The 17375-nt window shown below is 41.9% G+C and overlaps 1 protein-coding gene across 1 annotated transcript in view; it reads left to right on the top strand.

Annotated features, from left to right (window-relative positions):
- The window catches only part of Sh3rf2 (SH3 domain containing ring finger 2), a 125088-nt gene that overhangs the window by 90376 nt on the left and 17337 nt on the right, over positions 1–17375 (top strand). Inside the window, exons 5-8 of the mRNA XM_027927917.2 lie at positions 3296–3387; positions 4681–4851; positions 12995–13221; positions 16493–16851. Of these exons, the coding sequence (XP_027783718.2) occupies positions 3296–3387; positions 4681–4851; positions 12995–13221; positions 16493–16851 (849 nt within the window). The remainder of the gene's footprint in view (positions 1–3295; positions 3388–4680; positions 4852–12994; positions 13222–16492; positions 16852–17375) is intronic.

Here is a 17375-nt window from a genome sequence, read left to right as displayed (position 1 = left end):
GCACAAGAATTCTAATTGCTCCACATTCTGATCAACACTTGGTATGGTTGGTTGTTTTAATTCTAGCCATTCTTGGAGGTATGTAGTAGTATCTTAGGGTGGGTTTAATTTGCATTTCCCTGATAATGATGAATGTTAAGCATCTTTTCATGTGTTCATTGGCCATTCTTTTGCATTCTTTGCCCAGTTCTTATTGGATTGTTTTTTTTCTTATGAATGTATTTAAGAATTTGTCCAATATGTTTTTATCTCCCTCTTTCTACCCTCCTTCCTTCCTTTGTTCCTTTGGGTCTATATGTTATCCCATTGTGTCTGTCCTAACTGGACTCTGCCCATTCTTAGGAGCTTCCTCTATCTCCATCTCCCTCCTCCTGTGGTGTCTTCCTCCTTCTTTATAGGTTCTCCTCTCTTTTTACCTCTAGGACACCTCAAACCTGAGAGTCTGGACTCCTTTACCATTCCATATTAGAAATGATTCCATCACAAGCCCACAGATTTCCAGCCTGGTTACAGTCAATTTTCCAAATAAGGGAAGATGAAGTTCTAAAGAGGTAAAAATACAGAGCCTGGTATACTGGAGAGATGGCTTTGCATTTAGTACCCTCCTCTTCCCTAGAAGATTAATAGTGCTTAAGATAGAAGTGTTTTCATTCAAACATAACATTGGAAAGTGAAGAGTATTAAGTGAGGTTCTTCCTGCTACTTTAGTGGTCCAGTAGCCTCCACAAACATAGGAGTAGTTATTTGCTTATAGTTTTTTTTAATTGAACCAATAAAAATAAATACTTTTTTTAAAACTTGCAACTCTGTGCCAAAATGTTAAGCGTAAGGTGTAAAATGTTTAAATTAGAACTTAAAACTGTACAAATTTATTTCAAATATAGAAATGTAATATAAATTACATGAAGTATGTAATAGGAAAATAAAAACAGTTAAAAAAAAAAGAGAAAGGGTGGTTGTTTGCATAATAAGGCTCTCCCTTGACATAGCTCTCAAGCCCAGCAGGACCTCCTTGCCCTATTATACCGAAGGAGCAGCCTAGCCCAAAGCCAGCTCCTTTATATCTATTTGAAGAAACTAGTTTGACAATGTTTAATTGCAAAGCTCAGAACACCTTATTCAGTGTTAGAGTAACTCGGATGGGAAATTAGGGAATGGTTTCTTTATTTTAAAAATTTTTATTGAGATGTAAATCACTTACCATACAATTTTCCCACTTATGGTTTAAAATTCAGTGGTTTTTAATATATTTACAGACATGTGCAATCATTATTTCTAACAATTTTAGAACATTTATTAGTACAGAAAGAAACTCTATATTCAAGCTATCACCAAACTCTTTAGCTATCACTCCCATGTCCCCTTTATCTCCTTAACTCTGGAAACCATGAGTTGGCTTTCTATCTCTAGAGATTTGTCTATTCCCAACATTTTCATATAAATGGAATCATAAAATATGTGGTCTTTTGTGTCTGGCTTTCATTTAGTACAATGATTTCAAGGTTCACCCATGATCTTATACATGTCAGTACTTAACTCTTTGTATGGTTGGATAGTATTCCATTGGATGGATATATCATACTTTGTTTATCCATTCATCAGTCGGTGGACATTTGGGTTGATCCCATCTTTTGATTATTATAAATAACTCTTCTGTAAACATTTGTATACACGTTTTTACATGGTCATGTATTGTTATTTCTCTTGGGCATATACTAGGTACTTCTCTTGGGTATTTATATACTAGGAGTGATCTTACTGGGTCTTATTATTTGAGGAACTGCCAGACAGTTTTCTAAAGGGATTGCACCCTTTTGCATCCCCACCAGCAATGTATGAGGGTTTCAACTTTTCTACCTCCTTGTCAACATTTGCTATTATTTTACAAGAATGATTTTCCTGATCCTATAGCTAGATTCTCAAAATGTTGCACATACATTTACACAATCATTGACATAAATACACCACAAAACTATATAGTTGTGCTTACCTACACAATCCTCTAGACTTTACATGCATAACATACAGAATATTGTAGATATTTGCCCTCACATATATACCTGCATATATATATATATATATATATATATATATATATATATATATGCAAACTCATGCAGGAGGCATGTATTTCAACCCATATGGTTGAATATACCCATATATACAATAGACACATGTACCTACAATTGCTGTGGGTTCTGAGCAAACAGAACCAGAAACACATGCACTTAGTAACACGTGCATACCTGCACAAACACAACTACACAAATAATAGTTGTACCCAAAAACAGTCCTAGAAAGGCACATATGTTTAGTAACCATCATTTATGGACAGACAACTGAAAACAGATCCGCTGTGTTTACCTTGGATGGCATGGAGGGAGATAGATGGTTAAGGCTTTGTCAGTGTTTCTCGTACAAGGTAGAAAGATTTTTTTGTTCATTTATTCATTCTTTAAGCTACAAGTACATATTGAACGCACAAGAAAAAGAAGGATGAATAAGACTGACACAGTTTCTATCCTTGTGGAACTTAAAAGTCTAGTGGGAGAATCAGTAAAAAGCCAGAAAATAAACCAGTATGTGAGATGTGGCAGGAGAGAGATAAGCAAGGTGGTGTGTTCGCTAATAGGCAACTCCTGGGATAGCAGGCAGTTTTTAGAGGCTTTTGTCATTGTTGTTCCTTTTTACCCTGGAGAAAGGGATTTGTGTGTGTGTGTGTGCGTGTGTGTGTGGGTGTGGGTGTGTGTGTTAACACCATGAGTAGTCAATGAGTGTGTGGGCTCAGAACCTAGGTGAATTGATTTTAAATTTTCTTTTCTACTACTTTTGTGACCTTTCTTTTTCTGTGTGTCTCAGTTTCTCATCCAAAAAACAAGGAATAATAAGGATACTTGTAAAGCACTTTAAAACTGCCTGGCACGTGCTAAGTTCTGAATCCATCTTAGCCATGGTATCACTTTCCAAAAGCAGGTTTTCATAGAAGGTAGGGAGCTCTGTGGGAGAGGGTGGGGTGGGGTGAGGAGGGGCAGGGAGCAGGAGGAGTAGCAGCAGTGGCTGTAAACTGGACAGTATCTGCACAGTCTTGTGGAATGTGGCCCTGGCATGCCACCCAGGCAGGCCATCAACTAGTCTGTTCCACCCCATTCTACCCAAAGCCACAATCCACAGAGAAGACACATGGTGGGTGGTGCTGGGCATGGCTCTTGGTCTTCAGCTGCGTCAAGCCTTATTTGCTGCAGGCCTGACTTGTGGCATTCACTGGTTCTGCTTCTCTGTCCTTCTGACTGTGTAGGTCAGCACTTATCATCCTGCACCTGCCTCCCCAGGACATTCCATGGCCACGGTCAGTCTGCCCGGCTCCCAGCAACACCTCTCCACTAACATGTGAGTAAAACCTTCATCCCTCCATCCCGGGTCCCTAGTACAGAGGAGTCATCTCTGCTAGCCCGTTGCCGTTGAGCCTCCCATGCCCAGACCAGAGAAACAACTCCCCTTCCTTTACCACCTTCAAAGGAAATAGTGATGAAAAACACAAATTAGCAAGCCACAACATCTTAGCTCATTATTTTGCAAAAGCAGAAAGAGACTGTAAGATTATATACCATTACACCTCTGGGAGATTGGCTATTGAGCAATCTCTATTGTTTTTCTTCAGATTCAAAACACCAGGTCATAAATAAATGTTGATTTAGTAATCAGCAAATATATATATAACATTTTGGGAAGACAAACAAACTTGTAGCTGAGAAGACCGTGACCTCTTTGATAAAGCATCTCAGTGTTTAGAATCTAGGACTTGCTAATGTCTGGCCTGAGGGTCATATTCCAGTGGCCCGACATGGGTTATTTCTTGAATAGCATTGGTGGGGCAGCTAATCTCACATCCTCAGCCCCAGTGGCACTATTCCCTGTTGTCTTCCCTGACTCTTACCTAATGTTACCCGCTTGAGTCCCATGTGGGCTTTAGGATGCAATGTCTCTGCTTTAGCCAGAGGCCATTTTTGCCCATTGCAACACCCTGTCCTCCATCTCACCAAGCAGTCTATGTTTCACTGTGTGTCAAAAAAGAGAGAAAATTAACCTCTGCCTCCTACTTCCCAATGTTTGCTTCTCTGCCTACATTCAGATAGCTCCTTGGGCCATTCCTGGAGTCAGACATCCCCATGCTCCCAGTCACAGGGGTGGATCAGAGAGTTCTGTGTTGACTTCTCACTCCCCTGAGCCTTGCTGGTTATGAGCATTCTCTTGGAGGACACATTACACTGTCGTGAAAAAGCATTCTTCCACTGTCGTGGAAGACCATTTCTTGTAGGTTTGAAACTCATCTCTGTTACCAATCCTTGGTCATCTTTCTCCATTTGAGGCCAGTTTACCAATTGTTTTAGTACCAATGTTGGCCTATATTAGTGTTCTGTGGTGCTCTATGGAGGAAGAAAAGGAAGATGGAGAAGGTCGTACTCCTCCCCCTCCATGACTGTTTCAACCAGGCTTACCATTTTTATCTGTCTACATGATGAGGTTTCCCCCTTTTTTTTTAATTTCCATTTTAAAAGGTTGTTATTGCTAACCATTGGGCTGCTGCATTCTGGGGTTCCAACTACCTCTGCCATTGGCAGGCTTGATGCTCTCCACCAAGCATGTCCCCTTCTTCCCTCACCGGTCCCCTGTGTCTCCCAGGTTTGTAGCCCTACACTCCTACTCAGCCCATGGACCTGACGAGCTGGACCTGCAAAAGGGAGAAGGCATCAGGGTCCTGGGGAAGCACCAGGACGGCTGGCTGAGGGGCATCTCCTTGGTCACTGGGCGAGTCGGCATCTTCCCAAACAACTATGTCATCCCCATTTTCAGGTGCGTGCCCTCCAATCTTAGGCATCAGGAGGTTGCTTCATCCTAGACCAGAAGCCTTCTGTGGGTTGCAGTGAGGCAGACTCAATTATCTTCCAGAGTATATGCCAAGAAATTGCCTTTGCCCTCGTACCCTCCTAACTCTTCAAAGAAACACATAGCAAAAACAGTTAACTGTCTTACAGCTCGGGGGAGTTGACAGGCACTTTGCCTCTTTTAACTCACTGGCTATACCCAAGGATCTTGTGTTTGTCATTTTACAGGTGAGGGAACTGATATGCAGAGTTAAGAAGCCTATTGAAGAGCTAGATTTCAGGTTTTCTTCTGCATAAGTCCCAGAAGTCCCACATCACACCCCAACACTCCATCTAGTGGAATAATTGGGAAATGTGGGCAGATGACTTCCCAGAGCATCTTGGGAACGTTCCTAGGATGTTAGACTATCAGGTAGAGTTCCATGAATTCAGACCACCACTCGCCCACCCACACTCCAACAAAAATGCTAGTTACCCCACAGTGCTCTTCCTACCAGTTTTTCCCAGCCTTTTCTTTTTTTCCACTTCACAGCATATCTATTGATTTCATTGATCCAATTTATCCTGTCACCTCACATGGCCACAATGCACATAGTCCCCAGAGCTACCCATGACTCCTCCTTCTTCTACCCCACATCAGCCCAGGCAAAGCCATGAGACAGGGAGTCCGAAGAACACTGACTTTATGATGTACTAGAGGGCCTCAACTCCAGGGAAAGTGATTGGACCCTGGGTGGGGGAGGTGTTCTATCTAGAGTCATGTCCACTTTGGGAGCTCTTCACTTAGTTGGGCCCTTGTCTGGAGTTGGGCATCAAAGATTGTGAGGAAATATCAAACTGCATCACGGGAGAAACTGATGAAGACACTTGGGTCATTTAACCTGTAGAAGACAAGGGACAGAGGAGTCTTAGTACATTGTAAACCAGGAAGATTTGTTGCATGCAGGGGCAGTACAGTAGACTAGGAGGTTAGTTGGAGAGAAAGATTTGGTTCAAAGAAAGTCTGCATTTTCTAACCCATAGATTTTCCACCAGGCTAGCTGGCACGGTACAGAACACTCTTTCTAGAAAGAGTGCAAAGTCTAGGTCCTCGCAGATCCAGGATTACATAAAAATATTTTTTTCACATGGCAGAAAGTTGGAGTAGAAGATCCTAGTTGTTTCTTTCAATGAAAGGTTCTTGAAATTTATTAAAAAGTCCAAACTACCAAGAGGCAAACTAATGGGTTCTGTAACTGATGCTCTCAGTCATTATTACTTCAGTAAATATTTATTGAGTGCCAATTATGTTTCAGGCACCTTTTTAGGCCCTGTAGAAATACCCATGAACAAAATATGTAGAATTTCTGCCCACAGGAGCTTATGATCTAGTGTGAGAGAGATAGGGAACAAGATAAATAAGTAATACATATTGTGGATTAAGGGCTAAGAAGAAAAGTCAGGAGAGTAGGATAGAATTTGTGTAGAGGTGGGTTATAATTTTAGATAGATTGACCAGGGATGATCTTACTCAGAAATAAGAAGGAGGAGTGAAGGAAATAAAGATGTGAACCATGTGATTCTGTGAGAGAAGTGAATTCTAAGCCAAAGGAACAGCAAGTATAAAGGCCCTAAGGTGGGAGTGGCCAATAGAATCGAATTGGAACAAGGGAGAGGGAGAATAGTAGGAGACGAGGTCATCTAGAATGTCCTAGGTCATAATGAGGGACTTCATTTTAACCCTATTACAGAGTTTTGAATAGAGGAGTGACATGAATCTAACTTACGTTTAACCAGAGTATCTCTTTCTGCTGGGAATTTCGAACTAGTAAGAGAATAGACTAGAGAGAAAATAGTAAAAACAGAAAAACTGGTTAGGAGGATATTGTAATAATCCTGGGGAGAGATGATTGTAAATAGAACCAGGGCGTTGTGAAGTGGATACAGTCCAAAGTGGACAGATGCTACAAGTACCCTGAAGTTAGAGGCAACAGGATTTTCTAAGAGTTCAAACATCAGATGTGAAAGAAGAGAGTAGTCAAGGTGAGTCTCGGTTTTTTGCCTTGGCTAACTATCAAAGGGAGTGGCCTTTTACTGATGGTGATGATGAAAACCGTAAGATGGGGAGATTGAGTTATGGGGAAAGCAACAGCTTAGTTTGCAACAGACTAAGTCAGAAAGGCCCATTAGTAATTAGAGTAAAGATGTTGGTAAGTTGAATGTACAAGTCTAGCATCTAAGAGAGCGCTCCAGGCTTCAGATGGTATTTAAAGCCCTAAGATTAGATGAGGTCATCATCATAGCATCAGTTCTATCAAGAGACCAACAAAGAGCCAGAAGCTACAGTCTTCAAGGAATGAGAGGACACACAGATCCTGAGGATGAATAATGACCACACAAGGTGCAGGGGTGGGTGTAGAGTCTGATGATACGAGTCGAAGCCAGGAAGTCTTGAAGAGGATGGGGAATGATTTAGAAGTGACAGGAACAAGGTAAATGCCTATTCTAAATTAAGAACCATTGCTTCCCTGAAATCTAACTAGAATTGTCCAAGGCTCATGCCTACAGGTAGAGCATTTGCTTCTACATTTAACTCTAGGCCCAGTCCTGGCTGTGCCATCAAAGAACATTAGAATAATGGTGATCAGATATAAGTAGATATAAACTGAAAGTCTCCCGGAGAAACCAGAACATATGGTCACCCTAACTAGAATGCATGTAGGTTTTTATTCCCATGGATCTCAAGGCTCCCTGCCTCTCCTCTTTGGCTCTTCTCCTGGATGATATGTTGTGCTCTTGGGCAAGCCCTGAGCTTCTGTTCTCATCCCCTCTGAGGTGAATGTACGTGAGACAGTAGATGGAATCTCGGCACCATGGATTACCACTGAGTCCTCCCTCCCTGCTCAGAGAAACCTGAACATGTGCATAGCTTGAGCTGCTACTAATGTTGAGGCATGATTTTTCTTATGTGGAAGCAGCATTCCCAAGAAGAACAAGTGCCTGTCAGAGAATATACTCCTAAGGTTATTAGATGACAGAGAATCCATGCTTTCTTTGATGATCTTTCTGATATAAAGAAAGTTCCCATTCCCACTGACCTTGGATTTGAATGACAAATGCTCAAGTTGTCTATCTGGGTGCAGCTAAGCCATATTCTTAGCCAGGCCTTCCACTGTGGGAAGTTTCATTCTTCCCATGTCTCAGGACTGAAAAATGCTGTCCTTTGTCAGCTGAGTTTCTACTACTGTTAGTAAGTGATGTGGGTGAATGTAGTGGGTTGGGCCACACGGGCAAGCCTCTCCTTTCTGTTCTTTGGTTCTGTTTGACTTTTTTCCATCAGGTAGAAAACCTCCCTTGTCTTTGTTTTCTGTTTGTAGTGACGGCTTGCACTGCCATCCAGTCTTCTTGGTGTATAGTGCAGCCTTTTGTAAAAATAGCAGGGCTGGGAGAGATAGATGCACCCTGAGCACTGGAAACTTTACTCTTGTTAGCATCATCTCTTATGAACTGAGCCAGCCAAAGTATGGAGATTGATTTAGAAAAGGATTGACCAAAACTGACCAAAACATCAAAGTTTAGAGTTAAGATTCAACAAGTGAGCCTTTTATCTACCAAGGGTCAAAAAGGCTTCTGCGCTAGTCTGTTCCAGCCCTCTAGACTAAATGGTGACACGAACCTACACAGTTCTTGTTGACCTCAACTAAATCTCTGCCACAATGAAGTCTCTTCCCAGATCCTGGAGACATCCATGAGCTCAGGTTGTATAGAACATTTGTCAAATTTTCAAACTTTTCATCTGTCCAACATCCAAACCCCTTCTTTTTTTTTTTGGCACTAAGTATTTAACCCAGTGGTGCTCTACCACTGAACCTGTTTAAATTTTATTTTAAGACAGGTTCTCACAGATTTGCCAAGACTGCCTTTGAACACACGATCCTCCTACCTCAGCCTCCTATTATAGATGTGTGTGGAATTATAAATATGTGCCAAGGTGCCTGACCAAACCTCTTCTTTTTCTTTTACTTTTTATTTTTTTATAATTGTATATGGACAGCAAGTTTATTTTATTTATTTATTTTTATGTGGTACTGAGGATAAAACCCAGTGCCTCACATGTGCTAGGCAAGTGCTCTGCCACTGAGCCACAACTCCAGCCCCCAAACCCCTCTTTTTTTTTTTTTTTTTTTTTTTTTTTGCAGTGCTGGGGATTAACCCAGGGCCTTGTGCATATGAGGCAAGCACTCTACCAACTGAGCTATATTCCCAGCACCCCCCAAAAACCCCTTCTTAATAGCACCAATATATCTTTGAACTGCCTTCTTCGTGTGTCGTCTTGGTAGGAGGAAGATGTTTCCTCTCTTTTCAGAGACCAAACAAACCCAATACTCCTTTTCCTCCTCAACCCTGCATGCAGCTAAGGGTCAAGCTGAGCCAGTATTAGGCTCCCTCTTGGGACTTTAACACTTGAGCAGGAGAGGGAAGATGCGGGCAAGTTGGAAAACCTAGCACAGTGAGGACACCAACAGCAGTATTTGATCTGTGGCTTCCTCCTATAGATTCCTCTGCTGAGCCCTCTGCACCCTCCTCAGATCTGCTACTAAGTTCTTTCCTCCCCCTCTGCCCTCCCAATAATTCTCTTCTGCCCAGTTAGCCAGGATATTTTTTTTTCCTTACAGTCTTCCCAGATACATATGCCTACCTAAGTAGCCTTATGGGTGGAGAAAATTGACTAGTGGATTGCCACTCCTTGGCCTTTAACTCTCTGCACAGACTATGTCAAGATGGTCAAGTCCAACCTTTCTCCTTACCAGGAAACTGCTGCTAGTGCTGAGCCCAGAAGAGCTGCTCTTTGTAAGGCACCTTTGAATACTGGCCAAGCTCTTAAGGACAACATACCAAACAGACAAAAGGACACAGGGACATGCTCAATGGAACAAATTAGAAGCAACATCCACTGCCTCCCACTTAAGTCCAAAATGCTTTTCTGTCTCCTCTGGAAAATAAGGACATAATGTCTTCAGTTTGGGATGTCATGGGGCTTAATTAATACATTTCAGCAAAGTGCTTTGATGTTGGGGGAAAAAAGTGCTAGGTAAGTGTTGAGCTTTTTGCCAAGAGACATAGAGTAACTCAGTATTGCATGGGAGACTTGGGATTTGGGAGTTCCTGGAATCTGGCCCAGTACTGGGCTCAGGAAAAAAAAAGAGTTCAGACCTCAGACCATAAACAGCCATTCAAAGAAGGGACTGGTGGAATAAGGCTGGCTTGGGCCTAATTAGCTGTATTCCATTCTTGCTGCTCCTGCTACTGCTGGAAATAATTTTGAAACCTGTCTTTCCTGTTGCTGATCCACTTTGCAGTATCCAGCTCTTTGCAGCCTCTGTTCAAAAGACAGATCAGTTGTGCTCTGCCATGGAGCTCATGCTGGGGATTGCTGTCCTCTGCCCAGATCTCATCTCCAGAATATAGTCTGATCTCTCACTGGTGGACAGTCTCACTCCCCTTTATGCATCACACCACCATGGGGACCAGGCAGGCTGACAGTTGCGGATAGAAGGTCCTTTCTGCTAGCATCAGTTCTTACAGTATCTGGCTGCATGTACTTTTGAGGCAGGTGCAGGACACAATTAAATGACACTTTGCCTATCTTTACATGATACTGGCTCGTTATTAAACCACATCCTACATCTAGATAACCCAAAACATCTCCACCAGAAGATTCCTAGAGCTTATAAATGTGTTTAACAAAGTAGGAATATATAAGATCAACACCCATAAATCAGTAGCTTTGCTATATTCCAACAGTGATTCAGCCAAGGAAGAAATCAGGAAAACCATTCCAGTCACAATAACCTCAAAAACAAACAAACAAAAAAAACCCTTGGGAATTAATCTAACCTAGGAGATAAATGAGGTCTACATTGAAAATTACAGAACACTGAAGAAAGAAATTAAAGAAAATTCTTCGAAGATGGAAAGACATTTCATGTTATTGCATAGGCAGAATCAATATTGTCCACATGGCCACACTATCGAAAGCAATATACAGATTCAATGAAATCCTCATCAAAATACCAATGACACTCCTCACATAATTAGAAAAAAACAATTCTTAAATGTATTTGGAAGAATAAGAGACCCAGAATAGCCAAAGCAATTCTAAGCAAGAAAAGCAAAGCAGGAGGCATTTCAATACTTGATCTGAAATTACACAAATGTAACAAAAACAGCATGGTATTAGCATCAAAATAGACATGAAGACCAATGGAACAGAATAGAAGACACAAAGACAAATTCACATACCTAGCCACCTGATATTTGACAAAGGTTCTTTAATAGAAAATATATAGATATATATTTTGGAGAAAGGGTAGCCTTTTTAACAAATAGTTATGGGAAAACTGGATAGCTATATATAGAAAAATAGAAGTAGACCCGTATCTCTGACCCAGCACAAAATTCAAATTGAAATGGATCAAAGACTTAGGAATTAGACCAGAAATATTACAGCTGCTAGAAGTAACAGGGTCAACACTCCATTATATAGGTGTTGGCACCAACTTCTTTAACAAGAGCCCCAAAGTACAAGAAATAAAATTAAGAATAAATAGGATGCCATCGAACTAACAAATTTCTGCTTGGGAGAAAATCTTTGCCACCTGCACCTCAGAGCATTAATCTCCATAATATACATATATAAATAACTCAAAAAACACCAAAACCCCACAAGTAACCCAATCGATAAATGGGCAAAAGAATTAAAGAGAAACTTCTCAAAAGAAGAAACACAAATGGCCAACAAATATAAGAAAAAATTTTCAGCATCTTTAGCAATTAGGGAAATGCAAAACAAAACTACACTAAGATTTCACCTCACTCTAGTCAGAATTGCAATGATCAAGAATATGAACAATAATAAATGCTGGCGAGGTGGTGGATAATGGTACAGTTGTACCTAGTTGGTGGGACTGCACACTGGTACAACCACTCTGGGAAGCAGTATGGAGGCTCCTCAAAAAACAAGGGATAGAACCAATCACTATATGACCCAGCTATCCCACTCCTTGGTGTTTTCCCAAAAGACCTAAAATGGGCATACTACAGTGATACAGCCACCTCAGTGTGTACAGGAGCACAATTCACACTAGCTAAATTATGGAATCAGCCCAGATGCCCACCAATAGATGAATAGATTAAGAAACTGTGGTACATATATACAATAGAATTCTTCTAAGCCATAAAAAAGAATGAAGTTATGGCATTTGCCAGTAAATGGATGGAAATGGAGAACATGGTGCTAAGTGAAATTAGCCAAACTTAGAAACTCAAAAGTTAAATGTTTCTCTCATATACAGAAGCTAGAGTCAAATAAAGGACAAGCGAAAAGTCTAGTAGAATAGAGGAAGGGAAATGGCAGAGGGGAGAAGAGGACAAGAGGGAAATTAGATTAATTTCCATGCAGTGTGAATTTGTTGGGATGAACCCAGGTATTGTCTATAACTATAAAACTCTAGTGAGAGAGAGAGAGAGAGATAAAGGAGGAGAATTGAGGGGAAGTGGCCTACCAGAAATCTAGAGGCACTGACAGAAAGGCAGCCAAGACCTTGGTTGCGTTTGCTCTTTCCAGGGAATTAGCAGGGGCTACTTTATCAACAGGTGACAAGGTGATTGATGGACTGCTCAGGAGGAGATGTGATGTGGTGGCTAGATTGGGTAAACGGAAAAGAAAGGCATGGGAAATGACAGCCACTGCCAGAGCAGTTCAGCGAGCTTCAGGCTAGAAATAATGGCTAAGGAATTGTTTTATAAAACTTTAATGCTGTTCTTAAAAATCAGAGCCCAAGGCTGAATTATCAGGGTCTTTCAGATACATGCCTAGAGTATACCTGCTGTTTTTTTGGTTTATTTCGGGCAGAATTCAAGTCTTCCAGCTCCAGCAGGGTCTCAGTATGAATGTGTATAGTAGGAAGAAGCGGGGAGTGGTCACATTTGGTATGTGGTTGGTTGTTGATGGCTTTTTAAAGTAAGACTCTTGAGTGAATATTTCTTTCTCCCTTTCCCTCTCTCTCTCTCTCTCTCTCTCTCTCTCTCTCTCTCTCTCTCTCTCTCTCTCTCTTTTTAACAACAACTAGAAAGACCTCTAGTTTTCCAGATTCCCGGAACCCTGGTCTCTATGCCACATGGACATTATCCACCTCCTCTGTGTCCTCCCAAGGCAGCATTTCAGAAGGTGATCCCCAGCAAAGCCGTCCCTTCAAATCCGTCTTTGTGCCCACCACGGTAGTCAACCCTGTGAAGAATGCAACTGGAAATTTAGGACAAGGGTCTCTTCGGAAAGGGCGGAGCAGCATGAGAAAGAGTAAGTGGTGGCACAGAGGTATGTGCCTAGAGTTAGCCGATGGCAGCGGGGTGCAACCCCAGGTACACAGGGTGATTTTCACTAAAGCAAGATCTTGGCTTTAAGATGAAAATTTGCAATTCCCTAATGTGTTTTTTACCAAATGATCAACTGGAAGTCCCTGCCCTGAGTCACTTTTTGCATGCACAGTGAATGGCTGGGATGATAGTCCTAAGTGTCACACAGCCAAGGTGAATGTTGGTTCTTATTAAGACAGGCTGACCAAACCTTTGCTGGGCCAGGGCTTCCCAAACTATGCTCTAGGGAAGCCCCCAAGGTTTGGGTGCTCCAGAGCTCAGGAGAGGAAGCAAGAATAGAGCAGTGCTCAGAGTCCCTGCTATTTATGTGATGTATGCACAGGGTTAAAAAATTCTAGCATAAAAGGTATTCAAAGCAGGTTTCCCTTATCTCCTTAACCCTCAGTTTGAAGTTTTTTCTAGATAGATAGAAAAACACACCAATCAGTCACATTCATAACACTGCTCTGCACTTTGCTTTTATTTTATTTTTACCTACGTAACATATACATTTCAATATGGCAATACATACAGACTTGTCATTTCAAGAACTATGCTTTTATCTCTCAACATATTAAACTTCTAAATAAGTTCCCATTTTCAGGGATTCTGAGAAGTGTCTGAATCTCTCTTCTATAAAACATCAAGGTTTTCTTCATTTGTAACCAGCCAAGTGCAGTAAATATGATTTCCTGATTTAAACTAGGCTCTGCAAACCCTCTTGCAATCTTAACAAGTGGTTTAACAAATTTAAACAAGTGATTAGACTTGAAAATATAATATGAATAGTTTGGGAAGAAGAGAAACCTGTGGGATAATATGCCATGTGGGGAAATTTCCCAAGAAAAAGAAAGCAAATATCTCCCCTCTGTTCTGTCCCTGTGTTTCCCACTTCCCTGGTCACCAGGCTCACTGCTCTGGTCACTTAATTCCACCCAGCTGTACCTCCTGCCTTTGCCTCTTGCTCCTACCTCTTCCTCCCCTCTCAACACACACACAAACACACACACACACACACACACACACACACAAATAAGTAATTCCATCACAATAGCCTTGGGAAGTTACTAATCTCATCAGACTTAAGTGTTCTCATTTGTAAAATGGAAATAAAAATAATACCTGTCTCATCAGCATCACTATATAGATCTAATAAAATAATCTGAACAACATCAGTACAGTGCCTGGCATAGAAGCTCTCAAGAAACATTTGCCTTTTCAAAAATTGTATCATTTTATTAGTAAAATAACTTTTATTAGTAAATAAATTATATCATTGCTGCTACAAATAAAGAGTTTAGTCCATCCAGAGCATGAATTTGTTTAGGGTTGAAAGGGTTCACTCTCATTCTGGACCAATGAGGAATGCAGAGAATTCGGCCCATCCTCAGTGGCTTGCAATTTAATACACTCTCTGACACCTGCACATAAATCTTGATCGGCTTGAAGCTCTGACTGCTTGCATTATATGCACATGCAATAAGAAAGCACTCAATCTTTTGAAAATTAGAAGCTCACAAGATAAATAGGCAGGAAGACGATTTTTCACATGTTTATGGGCACCTGAGGACATGCCTGCCCAGTGTTGCTTTGACTTCCCAAGTCCCAGAGGCTTTCTTTTTCTCCCTTTTCCCCAAGGTGGGGCTGGTCAAGCTATCCATCTCCCCAAAGTGAAGAGAAATGACAGGAGATTGACCATGTGCACCTCACAGGACTGTCAGTGAAAAAATAAATGTTCAAACTGAAAGGTCAGACTTGTGTAAATGGTGGCGGGCTTGCTAGCAGCAAACAGCTGAAAACACCAACTGTGTTTGGTGAGCCTTCTGCGTTTCATGTTCCCATTCGGCTTAACAGAGAGCCACAGAGCAGAACTTGGCCTTGGCTCAGACCTTCTGTGCTAGATGCAAACGACTTTGATTCAAACATGTGTCCATGGGGTTTCACGAAAGACTAACAGCTCTGGCTGGGACATTCCTATGCCTCCCCCAAATACTGGGAACCCTTTGGGAAATGTCCCACAGTGCTTCTCAGGGGGTCTTCCTGACAGTCCCAATGAATCCTGGGTTCTCCAGGTCACCTACAGGCCATGTGCAGAAAAGGTGGGATCTCCTGTCTTTAGAGAATTTCAGGGGAAGGAATGGCTTCTTTATGCTGACGAAGGACTAGCTCAATGTTAAAGAAAGAAAAAAAAAATGAGTTCAGGAAAGGGTGAAACCAAACTCTTGAACTTTGAATTTTCAGGTTATGTGGTTCTTTACCCCAAATAATGATAGCTAACAAGAGTGGGGCACTCTTACATTCCGGCACTGTCTGACTACCACTGGGTACCCATCATAAGATGAGATCCTCACCACATCCTATGATGAGCTGTTATCATCTCCAGTTAACAGTGAGGGTACTGAGGGAGAAGGTGTGACTCTCCTCTCCAGATTTAGGTCATGAGACCTTGCAAAGCTCACCGCACATGCAGCCCTAACTCCAGAATGACATTTATGAATCTGCCTCCGTCTGGAAGATTCTGCCCTGACTAGTCATGTCTGGTCTGGCACATGCACTTATTTCCACTCACCCCTGAATACCCCCACAAAAAGCATCCTCACCACCTCATGACTAAAGCTTCTGCTAGAACTTTCTGATGCAAGTAGCTGATTAGAGTCCTCTGGTCCCCTCTTCTCTCTCTTTTCTTCTTTCCCTCCCTCTTGTCCTTCTCAGTTGTCTGTCTCTTGTGTTTCTCAATTGCTGTTTTCTTTCTGTGTCTGGCTTTGTTTTTCATTTCCTCTTTGGTGTGCCTGCTTCTCACTGTGAAGCTGTCTTTGTGTCACTCTTCTTCACACTCTGTCTTTAAGGCCTAGAGGGAGAAAATAGGAGAGTGTGAACATAAGTGTGTGTGTGTGTGTGTGTGTGTGTAATAGACATATCAAGATCACACCAAATCACACGAGAGAGAGAGAGAGAGGTGAATGGAAGCAATAGTCCTTCTGACAACACACACACACACACACACACCATTCAGCTAGCCAGTTACTTGCTGCCAGCAAACAGCACTAAAAAAAGAATAAGGTCACCTTTGAAAGACCCCAGGAGAATGTGAGCTCAGTCAAATTAGGAAAGCACTTGACTATTCTGGGATATCAGGACACACTGCTTACCCAGCCCTGACCCAACCTGCTGTCAGCCACCGCTGTTGCTGATATCTCTGTCATATAATCCCCTAGATGGATCCCTGCAGAGATCGGTGCAGTCAGGGATCCCCTCCTTCATGGTGGGTTCCCTCAGACGCAATCCCACCATGGTGGTACAGCCTCAGCAGTTCCAGTTCTACCAGTCTCAGGGGATCCCGTCCTCCCCATCAACGGTGGTGGTGGAGATGGGACCCACACCAACTCCCACTGGGGAGCCTGCCCTCACCTGCGTCAGCAGAGGCAGCGATGCCAGGATCCACTCGACAGCCAGTTCAGTCATCATGGAAGGCAAGGAAATCCCCATCAAGAGTGAGCCTCCGCCAAAACCACCCGCATCTGCCCCACCATCAATCCTGGTGAAACCAGAAAACTCAAGAAATGGCACCGAAAAGGTAGGAATAAAATCACAGGGGACCTGACTCTAGCTCCCAACTTTATACACTGTCCCAGCTCCTGAGATCTTAGTGTTGGTAGTCAAGGACCCAAAGTTGCATCCTCAAAACTATTCTGACACCCAACACCCCCACAGCCTCACACTTTCCCCTTCCTAGATGTGTTACTGATTCACCTTTATTCTTCACAAATATTTTGTACATATTTCTTTTGAGACCCAGAGGTGGCTTGGAACAAAACTGATTGTGGCATCAGACAAAACTTGATTTAAATTCCAGCTCTGCTACTTGCTGGCTGGGTGGATTTAACCAAAACACTTCACCTTTCAAGTATTTATTTATTTATTTATTTACTTACTTATTTTTTGCCTAATCCACAAAATGGAGATAACAGTTGATAATGGCCACATAGGTTTAGAGAATTAAATGGTGTTAAGGTATATGAAGTCCTCACATCATAATTGACACATAATTATTCATCATGTCAAAGAGGTAATAGACGATAACTCCAACAACTAAGTTAT

The sequence above is a fragment of the Marmota flaviventris genome, chromosome 5 (assembly GCF_047511675.1).
Source record: "Marmota flaviventris isolate mMarFla1 chromosome 5, mMarFla1.hap1, whole genome shotgun sequence".
Taxonomy (NCBI): Eukaryota; Metazoa; Chordata; class Mammalia; order Rodentia; family Sciuridae; genus Marmota; species Marmota flaviventris.
The sequence above is the reverse complement of the archived record's forward strand: the minus strand, read 5'-3'. Positions and strand labels throughout refer to the sequence as shown.